This window comes from Rhinoraja longicauda, chromosome 8, assembly GCF_053455715.1.
Source record: "Rhinoraja longicauda isolate Sanriku21f chromosome 8, sRhiLon1.1, whole genome shotgun sequence".
Taxonomy (NCBI): Eukaryota; Metazoa; Chordata; class Chondrichthyes; order Rajiformes; family Arhynchobatidae; genus Rhinoraja; species Rhinoraja longicauda.
Window position 1 is genome coordinate 60,090,026 of NC_135960.1, and position 21,676 is coordinate 60,111,701.

The window sequence follows — 21,676 nt, forward strand, 5'->3', positions numbered from 1 at the left end:
AATTTACTCCCTTGTAAATGCTGTCGCCTTTAGTCCTGATAGGGGGTTAAATGCTGTCTATCTGAAAGACCAGTTGCTCTTGTTTGCTCTAGACACTTCGGTGGTAACTTTTTGAAAGGAAACCAATTGAGTTTCCAGGAGCTGATATGTTTAAATATGTTTTTTATAATAATGCATCTGTGTACTGTTAGGCGAATATCAATCAAACAAAGAACGGAAAATGGGAGGCCCATCAGAGCATCAGATTTCAAGGAGAGGCAGGACAAGATATGTTGCCAATTTTTTCCCATTTAAAGCTTTACAAGCAGAAGCGAGGTCGCTGCTTGTTCTGGGGCTGGTGCTGAACGGAGAAGAACACGTTGACTTGATCGAAGCAGATTAGCGGTTTTCATGACAGGTCCTATGTCTAATATTTAGACATGAAGGGCTTTGTACATGTAGGGAATCTTTTCCTCCTCATTTCATTACAAGTGCCTCTGATATTAGCAGCAATAGGTAAGTGCCTGCAGTAATTGGGATCTGTATTTTTGTTTTAATGTCTTGGTGGGATTGTAAGTCAAGGCAATAAAATGGAGTTAACTTTGAGTATTACGAAAATTTGCTTTAATGTCTAAGATGATGCATGCTTGCTAATCAAAACTAGCTGTTGATATATTCAATGTGCGTTGTGTATTTGTTTTTTTTATTTGACAGTTTTTTTTCCACCAGAAAAATAGTTATATGTTGTGCTTCTACCTGAAGATTCGTAAGTAATTTTAGATGCAAAATCTGTTCATTTTGATTTTGCCATGAATTAGTTAGTGACCGGAATCTGGGCACCGAGTATTGAATCTAATCATTTCTGCACCCACTCTTCAAAAAGTTCTGAAAATTCACTGGATGATGATCAGCAAGTGTACTCTGGAGAATTTGGGTTTGATTTCTTTCCATACTGGGGCCACGTGTGAGTTATTAGTCTCTCAATCTTTCTTTAGGTTGCTTCTCAAACAATCCTCCAAGATCTTTTTTTTTTCATTAAGCTCCCCAAATACTGCTTAGATATTGTGTGTAAACATTTTAACCTGATAGTGTATCTGTGAAGTACCTTTGGACATCCTTTCTTATGGCAAAGGCATTTTTTTAATGCAAATTGTTACTTTCATTCCACATCTAATCATAGAGTCGTAGAGCTTGGAAACAGGCCCTTTGGACCAACTAGTCCATATTAGATAAGATGCCCATCTAAGTTAGTCCCATTTGCCAACATTGGGCCCATATCCGTCTAAACCTTTCCTATCCATGTTACTACCCAAATGTCTTTTAAATGTTGTTGTTGCACCTGTCTCTATGTCGTCCTCTGGCAGCTTGTTCCTTCTACCCACTGTCATCTGTGTGAAAAAGTTGCCCCTCAGGTTCCCATCAGAACTTTCCCTTCTCAGTTGAATCATTAAGCAAAGCAGACCAGAGATCGATGCTGAGATATTTCTGGTTTTGTTGGCATTGCTCACATATAGGCCATTTCAAGGCAGTCGACTGCACTTTATTGCATTTAACTTTTATCGGTGCCTACAACTTTTTTCAGACCAAGAATCCACATTCCACAACTTATTTATCCTCTTACTATATCCTAAATGAATGTTGCAGCATAAGTGTGGATAAGGTCTTGGTTTTGTTCCCGTCTCCCGTCTCATACATTGTCCCTTGCCAGATCTGACAGCTGTTTATTTTGCTTGGAATCTGCTTTTCCTATTCTATTAAAACGCTGTTTAGTTCATACAAGGGGGCAGAACTCTACAGATTGGATAATTACATTTGCACGTGACTGAAACTTGCTACAGTAAAACCTCGCAGAATCCGGCAGGGTTCTGTTTTAACATTTAGCTAATGGTATGGCTTTTTATTGTTGCAAATGCCTCAGCATCTGCTGCAATATAAAGTGATCAGTTCCATTTTATGATGCTCATCTGAGCTCAGACAATACTCCAAGGTTAAGGTTATCTGCAACTAAACTATTTTACTAGCGGAACAAACTTTGCAGACCAGCTGTGCGATGAGTAAACATGCTATAACTTATCCAAATCTTGTTTTAATACGTTAACTTGTTTCCTTGGCAGAGTACTCAGGCACACTGTCAGCCAAACTTAGAATCTTTAAATGGAAAAAGTCATGCACCATCCTTGTAATGTTCTTAACTGAAGGATTATGTGAGACGAGTAGTTTTCATGTTTTTAAAACATTAATCTGAAATGTTTGCAGTACTGTAACATTAACACCACTCTTGAGCGCACATAATCTATCCATTAAAAAAAAACAAGATTCGGCATGAAATCTCATGTACTAGTGAAGGCAAGCTAAAGTGGAACAATGTAGAGGACGGTAGGCTGCAGTGTTTTGGTGTCATTAATCCATGATTTTTGTGAGGGTAGACATGCAAACACTGAATGCTGGAACCATGAGCAAAACACAAACCATGAGCAAAACACATTCCCGTTTTATCCTGACTCTTTCCTCTGCTCCCTGTCCCCTTCCATCTATATCCCTCCACCGGGGTTTACATTTCACTCCTCCTCGTCTCTCCTCATTTGACACCATTCTTTCTCCTTTTCACGTCTCACCTTTGTCACTTACCCCACCCATCTGCCCAACAATACCCCTCAATGATATCCACCTATCACTTACCAGGCTCCGCCCCACCCCTTTTCCAGCTCATCCTCCCTGCTACAATCAGTCTGAAGAAGGGTCCCAACCCAAAACGTTTCCTGCCCATTACCTCCGCACATGCTGCCTGACTCACTGAGTTCCTCTGGCACTTTGTGTTTTGCTCATGGTTCCAGCATTCATGGTTTCTTACCCCACCCTTCTCCAAGCAAATAACTGTGCTGTTTCATACGAATATGAGCATGAAGGTGAGAATTTCAGGGGTGTCGTAATAATTGACACGAGCTTGTGCTAATTTCCATTATTATTACACCTATTAAAGGGAGGTACATATCAAATGTGCAGGGAGGAACAGCAGATGTTCGTTTAAACCGAAGATAGACACAAAATGCTGGAGTAATTCAGCGGGACAGGCAGCATCTATGGAGAGAAGGAATGGGTGGCATTTCGGGTTGAGACCCTTCTTCGAACTGAAAGTCATGGGAAAGGGAATCGTGAGATATAGATGATGATGTAGAGATATAGAAAAAAATGAATGAAAGATATGTAAAAACGTAGCAATGAAAAAGGAAACAGGCCATTATTAGCTGTTTTCTAGGTGAGAACAAAATGCTGGTGTGACTTGGGTGGGGGAGGGATGGAGAGAGAGGGAATGCAGGGCTTACTTGAAGTTAGAGAACTCAATATTCATACCATTGGGTTGTAAGCTGCCCAAGCGAAGTACGAGATGCTGTTCCTCCAATTTACGTTTGGCCTCACCAGGTCTCGACCCGAAACGTCACCAATTCCTTCTCTCCACAGATGCTGCCTGTCCTGCTGAGTTCCTCCAGCATTTTGTGTCAATCGAGGTACATATCAAATTGGTAGAAGAAATAGAAAGGCAAAGTATACTTCAATGATTTTAGGATTGAAAGATGTTAGTATTCAGAGGAAGCTGTGTGCCCTTGCACATAAATTACTGAAAGCTAATGTGAGTATTGCAAACAAATATAATGCCAAACCATACATAAGCCAAATGCAAATTGGAGGAACAGCATCTCGTATGCCGCCCGGGTTGTCTAAACCCAAAAGCATTCTCCAGTTTCAGACAATCCACAACACTCGTTTTGTTTCTCTCTCCTCCTAATCAATCCACATTCTCTCACACAACCCTTCTTTCTAATACATACACCTCCCACCCCCTGAGCCCCCTAGAAATAGAGCATGAAAACTGGCCCTTCAGCACAACACTTCTAAGTTGCCCAAGATGCCCCATCCAGGCTAATCCCATTTGCCAGTGCTTGGCCCATATACCCCTAAACCTTTCCCATCATATACCTTTCCAAATATCCTTTAGATGTTGTCATTGCATCTGCCTCCGGCAGCTCGTTTCTTATACCCACCACCTCTGTGTGAAAAGTTAAACCCTGTTAAATCTTTCCCTATCACCTTTAAAATATGGCCTTTTGATTCCCCTAACCTGGGAAAAATAATCTATGCATTTACCCTATCGATCCCCCCCCCCCTTAAGACCCAAACAGTCTTTCCAGGTGAGACAGAGGTTCACCTGCACCTCCTCCAACCTCATCTGTTGTATCCGCTGCTCTAGATGTCAACATCTTTACATCGGCGAAACCAAACGCAGGCTCGGCGATCGTTTCGTTCAACACCTTCGCTCAGTCTGCCTTAACCAACCTGATCTCCCGGTGGCTGAGCACTTCAACTCCCCCTCCCACTCCCAGTCTGACCTTTCTGTCATGGGCCTCCTCCATTGCCATAGTGAGGCCCACCGGAAATTGGAGGAACAGCACCTCATATTTTGCTTGGGCAGCTTGCAGTCCAGCGGTATGAATATTGACTTCTCCAACTTTAGATAGTTCCTCTGTCCCTCTCTTCCCCTCCCCCTTCCCAGTTCTCCCTCTATCTTCCTGTCTCCACCTATATCCTTCCTTTGTCCCACCCCCCTGACATCAGTCTGAAGAAGGGTCTCGACCCGAAACGTCACCTGAGATCTCTCCTGAGATGCTGCCTGACCTGCTGAGTTACTCCAGCATTTTGTGAAATAAATACCCCCCCCCCCTTATGATTCTATACACCTTTATAATATCATCCCTGAGCTTCCTGCCCTCCAAGGAACAAAGTTCTAGCCTGAACATCTTCTTGCTCTGGCTCAGGCTCTTGATTCCTGGCTACGTCCTCGTAAATCTTCTCTGCACCCTTTCCAGCTTAATAACATCTTCGGTATAGCAGGGTGACCAAAACTGAGCACAATCCTCCAAGTGCAGCATTACCAGCATCTTGCACATCTGTGCCATAAGGTCCCAAGGAAATGGTCCTGATCTGAGACGTCACCTAACCATATTCTCCAGAGATGGCTTACAATTTAAGACTTTATCTTGTGGACTAGCCCTGTCCAACTCCATTATCATTTTAAAGCTAATAGAACTGTGGTCACTTGTCCCAATGATCTGGCTCACTGGCACCTCAGTCACTAGCCCTGCCCTATTTCCTAAGTGTAGGTCAGGTTTTTTCCTCTCCCTTGTAGGACCATATACATATTGCCTCAGAAAAGTTTTCTGAACACACTTGATACACCAATACAATTTGTGTTTCCTAAATAATCAGTCATGTTATATCCGATTTATGTTGTGGAAGCATGTATGATAGCAGAACCAGCTTTACTGGCTATCTCTCTTCTACATTCTCAAGTCCAATTGCAGGGTCTCAACCCAAAATGCCGACTATTCCCTTGCCTGCTCTGATATTTCCTGACCTGTTAGGTTTCTCCAGCAGCTTGTTTTATACTCTGATTCCCAACATCTGTCGTCCCTTGCAAATATATTGTCCTTTATGGAAAGAATACTTGAATGGAAAACATAGGGACATCTTGTTCGTATTATATTGTTGTGATCTTTTGAACTGAGTTACTGGGAGGCTGAAGCTGGTTGATATAAAGGTCTATATTTGTCAAGAGAAACAGACATTCTCGAGGAGAGCCTCAAGGTAGAATCTTTCAAGTTCAAAGTAGACCGAGTTTCTATATGTTTTAAACATGAAGACACTGATGAACTATTAACCATTAACCTGTAGATGCTGGCTTACAAAAGAAAAGCACCATGTTGTGGAGTAACTCAGCAGGTCAGGCAGCATCTCTGGAGAACATGAATAGATGATATTTCAGGTGTGACAAAAGGCCCTGACTCGAAACATCGCTTGTCCACATCCTCCAGAGATGCTGTCTGACCCACTGAGTTACTCCAGTACTTTGTGTTTTTTTTAAAATTACAGTTGTTAAAGCTGACTCTCTTGAAAACACAAATACCCCAATTATTAATAGACAGACACATGTGCCAATGGTCATGCTTTATGTGCAAAGTGACAAAATAACTCTGGTCTAGAAGCTTTCTTCATCTCTATCACAATGGTGCAAAATAACTAAAGATGAAGATTAGACACAATAAATTGCAGTTGCAGGAATCTTGAGCAAAGAAGTTTGAAGAGGGTCTTGACCCAAAATGTCACCTATCCATGTTCTCCAGAGATGCTGCCTGACCTGCTAAGTTTTACAGCACTTTGTGTTTGTGATCCTGAAATACAAACTGCTGGTCCAGCAAGAGTTTAGCATTAAGGCTGCCACCAGAGCTGCTCTGAAATGTCCTTGCAGTTGGTGGAAGAGGAGTGCAGACGTGCTGCTCTTGGCAAAATGGTGCAGAATGAAGCACCTTCTCTGCCAAATGGAGCGTCATCTACTCCAAAGGAGCAGCCATTCACCAACGTGGCTTCAAATACTGGAGGGGGCATTGCATCATTGGTAAGGCAGGTAAAAAGAACTTGGGAAAACAAAGCAAAAAAAAACATGTCTGGGAAGGAAATGCAGATGCTGGTATACACGAAGATAGACACAAAATGCTAGAGTAACTCAGCGGGACAGGCAGCAACTAGGACATCTGGGTGTCCTAGTGCATCAGTCACTGAAAGGAAGCATGCAGGTACAGCAGGCAGTGAAGAAAGCCAATGTTGGCCTTCATGACAAGAGGAGTTGAGTATAGGAGCAAAGAGGTCCTTCTGCAGTTGTACAGGGCCCTAGTGAGACCGCACCTGGAGTACTGTGTGCAGTTTTGGTCTCCAAATTTGAGGAAGGATATTCTTGCTATTGAGGGCGTGCAGCGTATCCAAAACCTAAAGAATTTTATAGGCTTCAGTGAAAGTACCTCATTATGCTAATCTCCATGGAATATAGACACATATACTCAATCCCTTTTCAAATGACAGTCCCCTCATTAAGACAGCTTCTCTCCAAACTCTACATCAAAAAGAGATGCACAACTAATGCCATCCTTCAAGTGATGCTCACCACACATGATCATGAATAAAAAATTCTAAACCTCCATGGTTCCAATTCTCACATTGCCACCCCTCTGGCACTGATATTTTAGCACACATTGTGACAAAGAGAACCCACAGGGAGTCTGAAGAAGGGTCCCGACCCAAAACGTCACCCATCCTTTTTCTCCAGAGATGCTGCCTGTCCCGTTGAGTTACTCCAACACTTTGTGTCTGAAATCGTATGCCAAGCATCTTTAAACATCTTAACAAGACTAAGAGCGAAACTGTGATCAAAATCATTCAATTGCTCTGTAATTACCTCATTTAGTCAAGAATCAAGAGAGCCAAGCGTGTTTTACTGTCATATATCCCGTAACAGACCAATGAAATCCTTGCCACAGCAAAATAGCTTTTTTTTACCCTGAAAAAGGGTCTTGACCTGAAACGTCACCCATTCCTTCATTCCAGAGTTAGACAATAGACAATAGACAATAGGTGACAGAGTGGCACAGCTGGACGGCACAGTGGTACAGCTGGAAGAGCAGCTGCCTCAGAGTGCCAGAGACAGGGGTTCGATCCTGACCTCAGGTGCTGCCTTCGTGGAGTTTGCGCGTTCTCCCTGTGACCATGTAGGTTTCTTCCAGATGCTCTGGTTTCCTCCCACATCCCAAAGATGTGTAGGTTTGTTGCTTAATTGGCCTCTGTTAATTGGCCTCTGTGTGTAGGGAGTGGATGAGAAAGTAGGACAACATAAAAACTAGTGTGAACAGGTGATCAATAGTTGGCATTGTCTCGGTGGGCTGAAGGGTCTTTCAATGAATCAATGAATCAATGAATCAACGAATCAATCAATCAATCAATCAATCAATCAATCAATCAATCAATCAATCAATCAATCAATCAATCAATCAATCAATCAATCAATCAATCAATCGATCGATCGGTCGATCAATCAGTCGATCAATCGATCAATTAATCAATCAATCAATCAATCAATCAATCAATCAATCAATCAATCAATCAATCAGTCGATCAATCAATCAATCAATCAATCAATCACTGTTTCTAATTTAGGAGCCATATAACTGGGACATTACAACATAAAAATCATGATCCTGGTTGCTAGTCCTGGGGTTACTGGAAAGTTGAGAACTAAAGGCCATGGTTTCAGGATAAATGGCCTGACCATTTAAGATGTATCTAGAGTTCTATGTATTTTTCAAATTTTCATGTCTTGGAAGTGCTTAACTCTCTGATTATCCATTATAAGCATTGGACTCTAAAGTAAGTGATGCAAATAGAGATAGCTCAGCTTCCACTTTGTTTCCAACACCAGTTCTTTTAATAAGCAGAGCAGCTTCAAAGAAACATATGGAATGATCCTGCCTCCAAGTCTAATGTTTGTTTTTGATGAAGTATGTCTTACAAAATGCAGTTGGGTGTAGCCAAGCTTCACTGAATTTGAAGGAAATGTATTTTATATTACAGTCCATTAATAGCTTGGAATATGCTTGTGAATAATGTAATTTATAAGATGGTAATTTTCCTGCAATATTCCAAATGAGAAATTAGAAAACAAATGCTTAACTGCTGCAGTGGATGTGAAATGAAGGAAAACAGTCATTTCATTTTGCACAATATTTCCATTAGGCCAGAAGGATTCAGGTGATCGCTGTCACATCCTATTATGCTGCTCTGATGTGATCTGCTGATTTTAATGTGACCAGACCAGCAGTCTTTGGGACGAATTGCTATTTGTTAGAACTCTGCTCCTCTCCTTTCTTCTCTGAAGGAGTTTTTGCCTTTTGGCCCTGTTTTCCAAATCCAGATAAAGGTGGAGTTTTTCATATAATTCAATAAATATCATACTGTAGTAGGTCTGGACGCAGTAGGAATCAGGCAAGGCACCAGGTAGGTATTAACAGTAATCCAGCAAGAGAACATCCACACTCTCTTCAGTCTCAAGCACGAGTTATCTCTCTAGCCCCTTCAGGCAAACCCCGTAGCACTAGTCCCTTCCCCAGCCCTGTCCAACCCATGCCGAGCGGGATGATCCAGGGAGTGGCCTAATCCCCGGGTACCGCCACAGGACTTTCTATAAACACAATCATACAAAAGTGCAACGATGGTGGCATAAGAATCGTAGACTTCACTGAGGCTTTACACAAGGTGTCACACATTTCCATCTTGTGGTGCTCATGTTTCAAGTTCTTAAAAGTATGGAGTCTTATCTTCGCCCATCAATCCCATGACTAAAGTCAGAATATTTACAATACGATACAATACAATATATCTTCATTGTCATTCTACAGGGGTACAACGAGATTGGGAATGCGCCTCCCATACGATGCAATAAATGAATTAGCTAGTCAGTATTAATTTAAACAACCCAATGAAACAAATTAGAACAGTTTTAAAACAGAATAAAGTGCAAGTAGATCTGCATCGGTTCACTGTGCGATGTGACCATCCAGCTCAGCAGGACCGGTTCATAGCAGCAGGGCCGTTTTTACAGCATTATGGGCCCCCGGGCAAAGCAGTGTACTGGGGCCCCTACCGTTACTCTCCCCCACCCCCCTTTCCCCACCAGCCCCCCCCCTGTCGTGCCGGCGAAAAGCACTTACCGAAAAGCACTTAGCGATGGACTTAGGGTGCTACATTGTTGCGAAAAGCATTTACAGATGCTGTGAGAAGCACTTAGTGACCGAAAATGTTGCGAAAAAAGCACTTATTGAACCTACATTTTTAAAGTAGTATTTATTTATTGCAAGTCACTTAACATACACAGATCAGCATGGGGCCCCTATGCTCGTGGGCCCCCGGCCCATCAGGCCCATGCGTTAAGATGGCCCTGCATAGCAGCTATGGCCCTGGGGATGAAGCTGTTCCTGAGTCTGGAGGTGCAGGCATAGAAGGCCTTGTATCGTCTGCCTGATGGTAGAAGTTCGAACAGACTGTTGCAGGGATGTGAAGAGTCTTTGTGGATGCTGGTGGCTTTTCTGAGGCATCGTGTGCTGTAGATGCCCTCCAAGGCTGGTAGCTGTGTTCCGATAGTCCTCTGAGCTCTATGGACTACCCGCTGAAGAGCTTTCCTCTCTGCCTCCGTGCAGCTGAGATACCACACAGGGATGCCATGTGTTAGGATGCTCTCTATGGTACAGCGGTAGAAGGTCGTCAGCAGCTATTGGGGTAGACCAGACTTTTTCAGTGTTCTTAGGTAGAACAGTCGTTGCTGTGCCTTCTTGACCAGCGCAGCAGTGTTATTGGACCATGTTAGCTCCTCCGAAATGTGAGTGCCCAGAAACCTGAAGCTGGACACTCTCTCCACACTGTCCCCGTTGATAAAGATCGGGGCGTATTCCCCGTTGTGTGACCTACGGAAGTTGATGATCAGCTCCTTGGTCTTGGTGGTATTTAGGGACAGGTTGTTATCAGAGCACCAGTCCGCCAGGTTCTGCACCTCCGCTCTGTATTTTGTTTCATCACCGTTGGTGATCAGCCCGATTTAGCAGTAGAAACAGATGGGTAAGAAATGTTTAGAGGGATATGGGTCAAGCACAGGCAAATGGGACTAGCTGAGATGAGCATCTTGGTTGGCATGGACAAATTGGGCCGAAGGTCTTGTTTATATATTCTATAACACTTCAGAGATAAATCCATCTTATAATGTTTGAAACTGTACTAAATTTCTAATGAATGATCATGATCTAAAACCATTGCTCTGTTTTTCTTCATTGCTGTCTGACCTGCTGAATGTTTCCAGCATTTTCTATTTTAATTTCAACTATATATCTTTTGCGTCAATCCCTAAATTTCTAATGCTAACGTTAGATTCAGCCATTGTTAATTCAATGGCTGAATCTAACAATCATCTTCAAGTGTCTCCCCAACCAATCTGAGAATCATCAAATATGTATGAGGAAGATAGACACAAAAAGCTGGAGTAACTCAGCAGGACAGGCAGAATCTCTGGAGAGAAGGAATGGGTGACGTTTCGGGTCGAGACCCTTCTTCAGACGCGACACAAAACGTCACCCATTCCTTCTCACCAGAGATGCAGCCTGTCCCACTCAGTTACTCCAGCTTTTTGTGTCTATCGTAGGTTTGAACCAACATCTGCAGTTCCTTCCTACACAAATATGAATGAGGACTTGTCCCTGAGCTCAGATGTGCTTTCCTGTACCTAACCCACATCATATTCTCAAAACTATGTTCGCTTGATTAGCTTCTTAGCCGAGGGAATTGTCTTCCCTGCAAGTCCTTTAAAAAGTTTGTAAGGTTTGATGAGACCTCTCATTCCTCTAAACTCGAAAAAGTATAAACAGAATCCCAGTCTATTATAAACACACCAATTGCTGAAATCAGTCTTGTGATTATTTTCTCTGCATTTCCCCTATGCAAGTATATCCTTTCTTAAGTAAGTAGATCACAGCATGCACACCTCTGCTAGTGATGTCTTACTGAAGCACAAAATAAAATTATAATAAGATTTCCTACTCCTGCAATGTACTGTATGACCTTAGGAGTGTTTGCAAGCAATTTAAAGTTTCACTTCAATTAGGTAGTTCTCTCCACCTAAATGTCCTTGTCATTACATGAGCTAATTCCTGAAATATTCCTCATTTACTACTAGTAAAGTACTGGATGTAGAATATTTTAAATAAATTATCTATTTGTGATGGAGATTAATGGTGATTTCACAGATATAGTCTATTGTGACTAAATGCAAATCTTAGCAGTCTCATCACTGAAGAAGAACATTAGATTGAAGAAGGGTCTCGATCTGAAACATTACCTGTCCATTCCTCCAAAAATACTGCTAGACCCTGAAATACTGCCAAGGCAGCACAGTGGTGCAGCGGTAGAGTTGCTGCCGTACAGCGCCAGAAACCCGGGTTCGATCCTGACTATAGGTGCTTGTCTGTATGGAATTTGTACGTTCTTCCTGTGACCTGCGTGGGTTTTCTCTGGGAACTCTGGTTTCCTCCCACACTCCAAAGAAGTAGCGGTTTGTAGGTTAATTGGCTTGGTATAATTACAAATTGTCCCTAGTGCGTGTAGGATAGTGTTAGTGTGCAGGGATCGTTGGTCAGCGTGGACTTAATGGGCCTGTTTCTGCGATGTATCTCTAAACTAAACCCGCTGAGTTCCTCCTTTAATCCACAACTGTCTTCTTTGTCACCACACAGACAACTTTTACAACATGTTTGGCATAGACGGGTGTCAAGGGTTATGGGGTGAAGGCAGGAAAATAGGATTAGGAGGCAGAGATCAGCCATGATTGAATAGCGGAGTAGATTCAATGGGCCGAATGGCCTAATTCTACTCCTATAACTTGTGAACCTGTGACAGATTGGGCCAAAGGGCCTGTTCCTGCACTGTGCTGTTTTATGTTTTATCTGCAAACTTGTTCATTGTTTCTCTGCCATTTTAAGTAATTGTTGCCTCACATACAAAGCAAGGGACCTTGCTCTGAGCCCTGCATAAACCCATTGCAAAAAGCTTGCCCATCTCTGCAAGTAACCCAACAGTCATAAAAAAAAATATTTCAGCAGCATTTTCTAAACATTTGCTAATTGAAAGGGCAAAAGCAGAGGTGCAAGGGAACATTCTCACTTCCAAGCTACATTCAAGTTGTGTTCTATCCTAATATTGTGGTAAGACTTTCATTCACATCCTTAGCTCAAAAGTCACTTTATCTAACAATGTAGGGTGCAGCAGTTTGAGAAGATAGCCATTAACTTATGAAGGGTAATAGGTTGGTCAATAAGCACTGATGTTATCAGCTCAAAAGAATTTAAGATTAAATCAGAAAATTATTTTGCTTCCCACGATTATGTCATTAATATTGAGCACTAAGAAATGGAAGAAATATTTCTAAAATTGTAAACTTTTTTTGGTCGGAACTGGTAATGAAGAATGTCAAAGTAATCGCACCGCATATTAATGGGAAGGATTTTTGTCGGAAGAAACTGCAGATACTGGTTTAAACCAGAGATAGGCACAAAATGCTGGAGTAACTCCAGCTGGAAAGATGGAATGGGTCGAGACCCTTCTTCAGACCCGTCCGAAGAAGGGTCTCGACCCAAAACGTCACCCATTCCTTCTCTCCATAGATGCTGCCTGTCCCGTTGAGTTAATCCAGCATTTTGTGTCTATCTACATATTAATGGAAATTGCATACTAATATTATCAGATATGTTATAGCAAATCCTTCCCTGCTGTCAATAGTGAATGTCCATCACAATCTATCTTGAGAATGTTGTGGGAATTTTGGGAAGAACTGAGCTGTTCTTCCATTTGGTCTTAAACAGGGGCAGCACTTCATTGTGTGGGAATCGAACTTTACTCCAGTGAAGTTACCTTTCTGGGCTTAACATATCAGCGGGTTCAAGTGGCCCACAATATCAACAACTTAAACACCTGCATGTCTTCTTGTTGAAGGGAAAATGACAGAATAATGGATCACAATAGTTACCCCCTGAAAACAAGTGTACATGACTGACCTTACATTTATTCTATCAAAAAAGAGATGCTGACTGCTTTGAATCTGCAGAAGAATCACTTGATTGACTGTTCTCCTCATCTAACGAGTTATTGCAAATATAATCTTCACTCACATCTCGTGTAAATTATTCTGACAAGGTGCCACTAACTCACTTCCTTGTGTGAAAACCTTCCATCAGTAGTATGGGAAGGGGGGTGCCAGGATTTGGATAAAGTACCCATTGAAGCAGTGAGGATGGACTTCCAACTTAGGAATGTATGTGACTTTTAATGGAACTTTAGGTACCGAATTTCCAATGCACTTGCATTTGTAGTGGCTTTGGTAAACTCATTGACGATGGAATGCAGTCCAGCAATCATATGTGGCAGAAGGGGTGAATACCTAGAGTGTTCAACACAGGGCTTGTCATTAAATTTTTCCATATATCACTCCACACCCGGCTGGTTTGAACATTGAATTCTCTCATTTTAAGTAACTTATCTTCCACTTCCCTTGCTTCCCCCCTCCTCTACACTAGTCATTTAACTAGTTCCACAGTTCACTGCATTGCATCCATCTTGAGATCACACCTTCCCTTGCCAACAGTTGGCCTACCAGGACACCACCCTGTGTGAGGTCATTTGGTGCCGTCCCGGATTTATCCTGGTACTTTCTCACCTCCAGCAGTCCCACAACCTCCCCCTCTCCACCACCCCCTACTTTCAGTCTGAAGAAAGTCCCCGAACTGAAACATCACTTATCCCTTTTCTCCAAAGATGATGCCTGACCCGTCGAGTTACTCCTGCACTTTGTCCAGCCCCCTACCCTGACATCAGTCTGAAGAAGGGTCTCGACCCGAAACGTCACCCATTCCTTCTCTCCAGAGATGCTGCCTGACCCACTGAGTTACTCCAGCTTTTTGTGCCAACCAGCACTTTATCGTTTATCGTTTGCAGTTGAACAGTTTGACTTGGAAAAATGATTACTGGAAGTTGCTTTGTTGATGACATTGGTCCATTTAAAGGATTTTGCTAACTATAAGGTTCAGATACTTAAATGTAACAGAGCATTGGATCTCCCTCGTTGCATTTGATCAGTATTAATGCAAATTCATATCCTAGTGCTGACATTTTCCATTTGTTAAATACATTAATTCACCATAAGTATAAGTAATAAAAATAAATTAACTCATAAACCTACTTGTAACTATTTTCATGCTGCCTACTGAAGCCTGCACATTCTATTATGGTTGATTAAGCAGTAGCAGAAAAATTGTTCAGTTTTGAGCAGGGATCCATGAAGAATTTCAGTTCCAGGGACAGGTATACTTTTAGCAAGATGATTGGACTAATTCGATTAATCAAGAGGGTGGCACGGTGGCGCAGCGGTAGAGTGGCTGCCATAGAGCGCCAGAGACCCAGGTTTGATCCCGACTATGGTTGCTGTCTGTATGGAGTTTGTATGTTCTCCCCGTGACCGAATGGGTTTTCTCCGAGATCTTCGGTTTCCTCCCACACTCCAAAGAAGTACAGGTTTTCAGGTTAATTAACTTGGTATGTGTAAAATTGTTCCTAGTGTGTGTAGGATAGTGTTAATGTGCAAGGATCACTGGTCGGTGTGGACTCGGTGGGCCGAGGGGCCTGTTTCCGCACTGTATCACTAAACTAAACTAAAGCAGAAATTGTACTTGTGAATATTTATATGCATTGATCATTCCCAATGACAAAGATTGTAGCTTATAATTATTGAAATGCCCACCTGCTTTGACTCAGCTTGCTGGGGCCAGTTTGAAATGTTCCATTCAGTTATATAAATATCGCCTGTAAAAACAAAATTACCATTAACCTTGTAGTTGTTTATACAATGTTGATGTGAAAGATAGTGTTTCTGCAACAGAAAAAAAATGTGCTTTAAAACAAAACACTTTCTTTGTGTGAATTAGAGTGTGAATTTTAAAGCACATTTTTTTTCTGTTGCGGAAAGTGTTACTTGTCATTGGGTTGAACTCTCTATGTGTAAATGATCATATAATCAAAACACACACAAGGTGCTCATACAGTCTTTGTGTTCTCACCATAACTGCTAAGAAATGAACCAAGATTACTGAAGTTAGTCGACATTTCAAATGGATTCATTGTTCAGCAATCCACCATTGTTCTGTGGCAGCAAACAAACCGAAATCTTACACTGTTATCATTGCTCACATTAATAGCTTGCTCATTCTGTTTTTTGTGGTAGTGATGACAGAAGCTTAGAATCTTCTATTACCGCACTGTGAAATTTGCAGTGGCTTTACAATGGAACCGAATTTGATGCAGGAATCACTGTCAGGCATTTTGGTAGTGGTGTACAGAGAGCATTATATGCAATCTTCTAATGCAAATCAAGGGCGTGTGAGGGGGCATTGTGAGGTGAGGGAGAGAGAGAATATTTATATTTGTGGAGAGCGTTCTTGGCTTATATCTGAATGTTTCAATAAATGTTGCCAAGTGGTGACATCGACATTAAGTGTTCTGCCTCAAACAAGATTGGTAGTCAGTGTTCAATAGATTCCAACCTTCTTTTCATGCCTTAATTTGGACTAAAACATTGCAGAAATAGCTTTATAAATCAACATAAGCCATGGAATAGTATAATTTCTGCTTATAGAGAGACATTTTGTATAAGAATATTTCTAATCTTTGTGTTTTTAAAATGAGTGCTTATATTAAGTGTAATCTGTTATTTTACCTCTCTATATGTAGGCAGGCTTGTTCATATTGTCCATAATTTGTTGTATCTCCTACAAAGATAAACTAAGCATGTTATCATATCATATCATATATATACAGCCGGAAACAGGCCTTTTCGGCCCTCCAAGTCCGCGCCACCCAGCGATCCCCGTACATCAACACTATCCTACACCCACTAGGGACAATTTTTACATTTACCTAGCCAATTAACCTACATACCTGTACGTCTTTGGAGTGTGGGAGGAAACCGAAGATCTCGGAGAAAACCCACGCAGGTCACGGGGAGAACGTACAAACTCCTTACAGTGCAGCACCCCGTAGTCAGGATCGAACCTGAGTCTCCGGCGCTGCATTCGCTGTAAAGCAGCAACTCTACCGCTGCGCTACCGTGCTAATGTGGTTGGCTAATAGGGCAGCTTTCATCTCTATGAGGTTATTGTCCTTCCTTAGCTTTCCTTCAGATAGGTTAGTCATCTTTACAACCATTCTCTGTTGAATCACTGCTGAATGCGTCTACGCCGCATCTGCGCCCGGGATGAGGTGTTTCACACTAGGGCGGCAGAGATGTCCTCATTCTTCAGGAAACGGGGCTTCCCCTCCTCCATTACAGATGAGGCTCTCGCTAGGGTCTCTTCTACATCCCGCAGCTCCGCTCTTGCTCCCCCTCCCCCCACTCGCAACAAGGACAGAATCCCCCTCGTTCTCACCTTCCTCCCCACCAGCCAGCGGATCCAACAAATCATCCGCCAACATTTCCGTCACCTACAACGGGACCCCACCACTGGCCATATCTTCCCATCCCCTCCCCTCTCTGCGTTCCGCAGAGACCGTTCCCTCCGTAACTCCCAGGTCCACTCATCCCTTCCTACCCAAACCACCCCATCCCCGGGCACTTTCCCCTGCAACCGCAGGAGATGCAACATCTGTCCCTTTACCTCCCCCCTCAACTCCATCCAAGGACCCAAACAGTCTTTCCAGGTGAGACAAAGGTTCACCTGCTCCTCCTCCAACCTCATCTATTGCATCCGCTGCTCTAGATGTCAACTTATTTACATCGGCGAAACCAAGCGCAGGCTCGGCGATCGCTTTGCTCAACACCTGCGCTCGGTCCGCATTGACCAAGCTGATCTCCCGGTGGCCGAGCACTTCAACTCCCCCTCCCATTCCCAGTCTGACCTTTCTGTCATGGGCCTCCTCCAGTGCCATAGTGAGGCCCACCGGAAATTGGAGGAACAGCACCTCATATTTCGCCTGGGCAGCTTGCAGCCCAGTGGTATGAACATCGACTTCTCCAACTTTAGATAGTTCCTCTGTCCCTCTCTTCCCCTCCTCCTTCTCAGATCTCCCTCTATTTTCCTGTCTCCACCTATATCCTTCCTTTGTCCCGCCCCCTGATATCAGTCTGAAGAAGGGTCTCGACCCGAAACGTCACCCATTCCTTCTCTCCCGAGATGCTGCCTGACCTGCTGAGTTACTCCAGCATTTTGTGAATAAATACCTTTGATTCGTACCAGCATCTGCAGTTATTTTTTTATTCTCTGTTGAAGTATCATTGATTAGAACATTACAAATTATAGATCCAGTGAAGAAGGAATGGTGATATATTTTAAATTCAAGATGGTGTGTACTTTAGAGGGAAACTTGCCGTGTGTGGTGTTCCTGTGCCATTGTCCTCTTAGTCCTTCTGGGTGCCAGAGATTATGAGTTATGCGGTTCTATGTGGGTCATTTAGGTGATTAATGAGTGCATTTGTGCTGGGGTACACTGCATCCGTCTGAAATGAATAATTATTTAGGGCATTGAATGGAGTGCCAGTCATGTGGCTGGCTTCGGTCATGGTGTTGAACTTCTTGAGTATTGTTGAAGATTTCCTCAAATGTGGAAGTGGGGATATTCTGTCGAGCTCCTGACAAATGCATAATAGATGTTGAAAAAGTGGTGTCTGGAGATGATTCACTCCCACAGGACACCAAGGCTCTGGCCTGCTCTCACTGCCGTGGTATGGATCTTGTTGGTCCAGATCAATTTCTGATCAGTTGTCACCCCCAGCATGGTAAGGATGAGGACTTGGTGATAGCAAACTACAGAATGTCAAAAAGCAGTAGTTTTATTAAAGGTGGACATTGCCCGGGACTTGTGCAGTGGAAATGTTATTTGTCGCATATATTTCAGTGCCTGAATATTATCAAGATCTTATCTCATGCAGGTATGCACTGTCTCATACACTGTCTTGTTTGTTAAGCCATGGAGTCATAGAGTCATAGAATGATACAGTGTGAAAACGGACACTTCGGCCCAACTTGCCCACACCGGCCAACATGTCCCAGCTACACTAGGCCCACCTGCCTGCGCTTGGTCCATATCCCTCCAAACCTGTCCTATCCATGTACCTGTCTAACTGTTTCTTAAATGTTGGGATCGTCTCAGCCTCAACTACCTCCTCTGGCAGCTCGTTCCATACACCCACCACCCTTTGTGTGAAAAAATTACCCCTCAGATTCCTATTAAATCTTTTCCCCTTCACCTTGAACCTCTGTCCTCTTGTCCTCGATTCACCTACTCTGGGCAAGAGATTCGGTGCATCTACCCGATCTATTCCTCTCTTGATTTAAGGATTTGCAAATGGAAATTATAGGCTGGGGAATCATGAGGATAGGCAATCTAATCTTGAATTGAAAAAGCAGTGAAGAATAAAGTAGGTAATTGTCTTGAGGAATCCCTGCAGTCATCTCTCAGGGCTGTGATTATAGACTCTGATAGCTGCATCGGAACAGAGATCAGAAGTCCAGTGATCCTTAACTCCAAATAACAGATGAGCATTTAGGGGCAGGAATTTGAAGATTGGTTTGATGATATTGCTAACAACCTCCAACATTTTGCTGATGATGATGATTATTTCTCTCAATACGTATGCTGCCTGACCAGCTGAGTATCTCTAGCACTTTCCACTCTTCCTTCAGATTTTCAGCATCTGCTTTTTGTTTTTTAGTCTGGTAATCGGAAGTGATTAAGTTTGCTGAATGGAACACAGAGTGCTGCAGTAACTCAACAGGTCAGGCAACATCTCTGAAGGACATGGATAGGCCATGTTTCACGTCGGGACCTTTCCACAGACTGTGCAAGTCTCAAGCATCTGCAGTTCCTTGTAACTCATGGCATAATGAGCAGCTAATTTAAAATTAACAGCATTTCAGATGCTGGAATTTTGAAACTGGAGACATACTGCAGGCCAGTCAATATTGGTGCAAGAACAGAGGAATTCAATGTCAATTCAGTTATAAGGAGAGATTGGATAGGCTAGGTTTCTATCCTTGGCTCCTTAGAAGGCGAAGGGAGGACAAGGCAGACAGGTACAAAATAATGAAGGACAACGATATGGTGGTTAGTGAGAAAACTTCTCCTTGTAACAGTGACATCCCACGCCAAAGGGAAGAGGTTTGCGACAATGAGTAAGCGAGTTAGAGGGGGTCTGAGGTTTTTTTTCAGTCAAAGGGTAGTTGGAATCTAGAAGGCACATCCTGAGAGGTTGGTGGCAGGAGAATAACATCTGAATGTTGAAAGCAATGCAGGCCACTGATCACAAGCTGGCAAATAGGATTGTTATAGACGGGTATTTGATGGTCAACATGGCTGTGATGGGCCAAAAGGCCTGTTTCTGTGCCATATAATTCTGCATCTATATAAAATTTTGACCGACCACATCAAGCTATAAGCTTTCATGTTCTTCCAAAAGAAGCTGATTCATCTGTGGATCAGTGACAGAACTTTTTTTGTTATTATGAGTGCCTGTTAAAACACTCAACAGTTAGAAAAACATGGATTTTTTTGTTTAGCCTTCAAAATCACCTTCTAATTTCCTTTCCACCTGGAAGGCGTTGTGCCAAAATGTGTGAGCTTTCAAAAGTAAGAGTTGGCTTTCATCCTTTCAGGATAAGGAAATCCTGTTTTTACACAGCCAAAAATGACTAACTATTATTTATGCATGAGGCTCTCACTAGGGTCTCTTCTACATCCCGCAGCTCCACTCTTGCTCCCCCTCCCCCCATTCGTAACAAGGACAGAATCCCCCTCGTTCTCACCTTCCACCCCACCAGCCAGCGGATCCAACAAATCATCCGCCAACATTTCCGTCACCTCCAACGGGACCCCACCACTGGCCACATCTTCCCATCCCCTCCCCTTTCTGTGTTCCGCAGAGACTGTTCCCTCCGTAACTTCCTGGTCCACTCGTCCCTTCCTACCCAAACCACCCCATCCCCGGGCACTTTCCCCTGCAACCACAGGAGATGCAACACCTGTCCCTTTACCTCTCCCTTCAACTCCATCCAAGGACCCAAACAGTCTTTCCAGGTGAGACAGAGGTTCACCTGCACCTCCTCCAACCTCATCTATTGCATCTGCTGCTCTAGATGTCAACTTCTTTACATCGGCGAAAACAAATGCAGGCTCGGCGATCGCTTCGTTCAACACCTTCGCTCAGACCTCCTTAACCAACCTGATCTCCCGGTGGCTGAGCACTTCAACTCCCCCTCCCATTCCCAGTCTGACCTTTCTGTCATGGGCCTCCTCCAGTGCCATAGTGAGGCACACCGGAAATTGGAGGAACAGCACCTCATATTTCGCCTGGGCAGCTTGCAGCCCAGCAGTATGAACATTGATTTCTCCAACTTTAGATAGTTCCTCTGTCCCTCTCTTCCCCTCTCCCTTCCCAGATCTCCCACTGTCTTCCTGTCTCCACCTATATCCTTCCTTTGTCCCGCCCCCCTGACGTCAGTCTGAAGAAGGGTCTCGACTCGAAACGTCACCCATTCCTTCTCTCCTGAGATGCTGCCTGACCCGCTGAGTTACTCCAGCATTTTGTGAATAAATACCTTCGATTTCAGTTAATTTCTTAAACTATTATTTATGCATCTGTCACGCCATTCCTTCACTGGAATACAGCGATGGGGCTCAGCCATACAGGGTTCCCCAGTATTTCTCAGTGAGCAGTTATTTTGAGAGGAGAGAAAGCATTTTGATGGAAAATAAGTTTTTTTTCAAGTGAAAGCGGGACATCTAAAAAACGGGCATTTGATTGGCCCAAGGTAGAAGATTCTAAATTTAATAATAAAATTGAAATTATAGAGCATAGGGTTAAAGTGAAAGGGGAGAAATATAAGAGGGACCTCAGGCAATATTTTCAATTGGTGTCGTCCATATCTGGAACGAGCTGCCAGAGGAACCTAACAAATCAGATGCAATTCAGAGTTTCAAAAGGCATTTTGATAGATAAACAGCTACATTTCATCTCTTACGGATATTTAATTTATGCATTTTTGGAATAATGCTTTTGTTTAATTCATAAGGCATAGAAAGAGAATTAGGCCATTTGGCCCATCGGGTTTACTCCACCGTTCAATCGTGGCTTTCCCTCTCAACCCCATTCTTCTGCCATCTCCCTGTAACCTTTGACACCCTTACAAATCAAGAACCTGTCAATCTCGGTTTTAAGTAAACCCAAAGATGGCCTCCACAG

The 21,676-nt window shown here is 43.1% G+C and overlaps 1 protein-coding gene across 1 annotated transcript in view; it reads left to right on the forward strand.

Moving 5' to 3' along the window:
• The first annotated feature begins 357 nt into the window (after positions 1 to 357).
• LOC144596022 (uncharacterized) overlaps positions 358 to 21,676 on the forward strand; it is a 114,652-nt gene continuing 93,333 nt past the window's right edge. Inside the window, exon 1 of the mRNA XM_078404093.1 lies at positions 358 to 495. Within this exon, the coding sequence (XP_078260219.1) occupies positions 420 to 495 (76 nt within the window). The 5' untranslated portion in view covers positions 358 to 419. The remainder of the gene's footprint in view (positions 496 to 21,676) is intronic.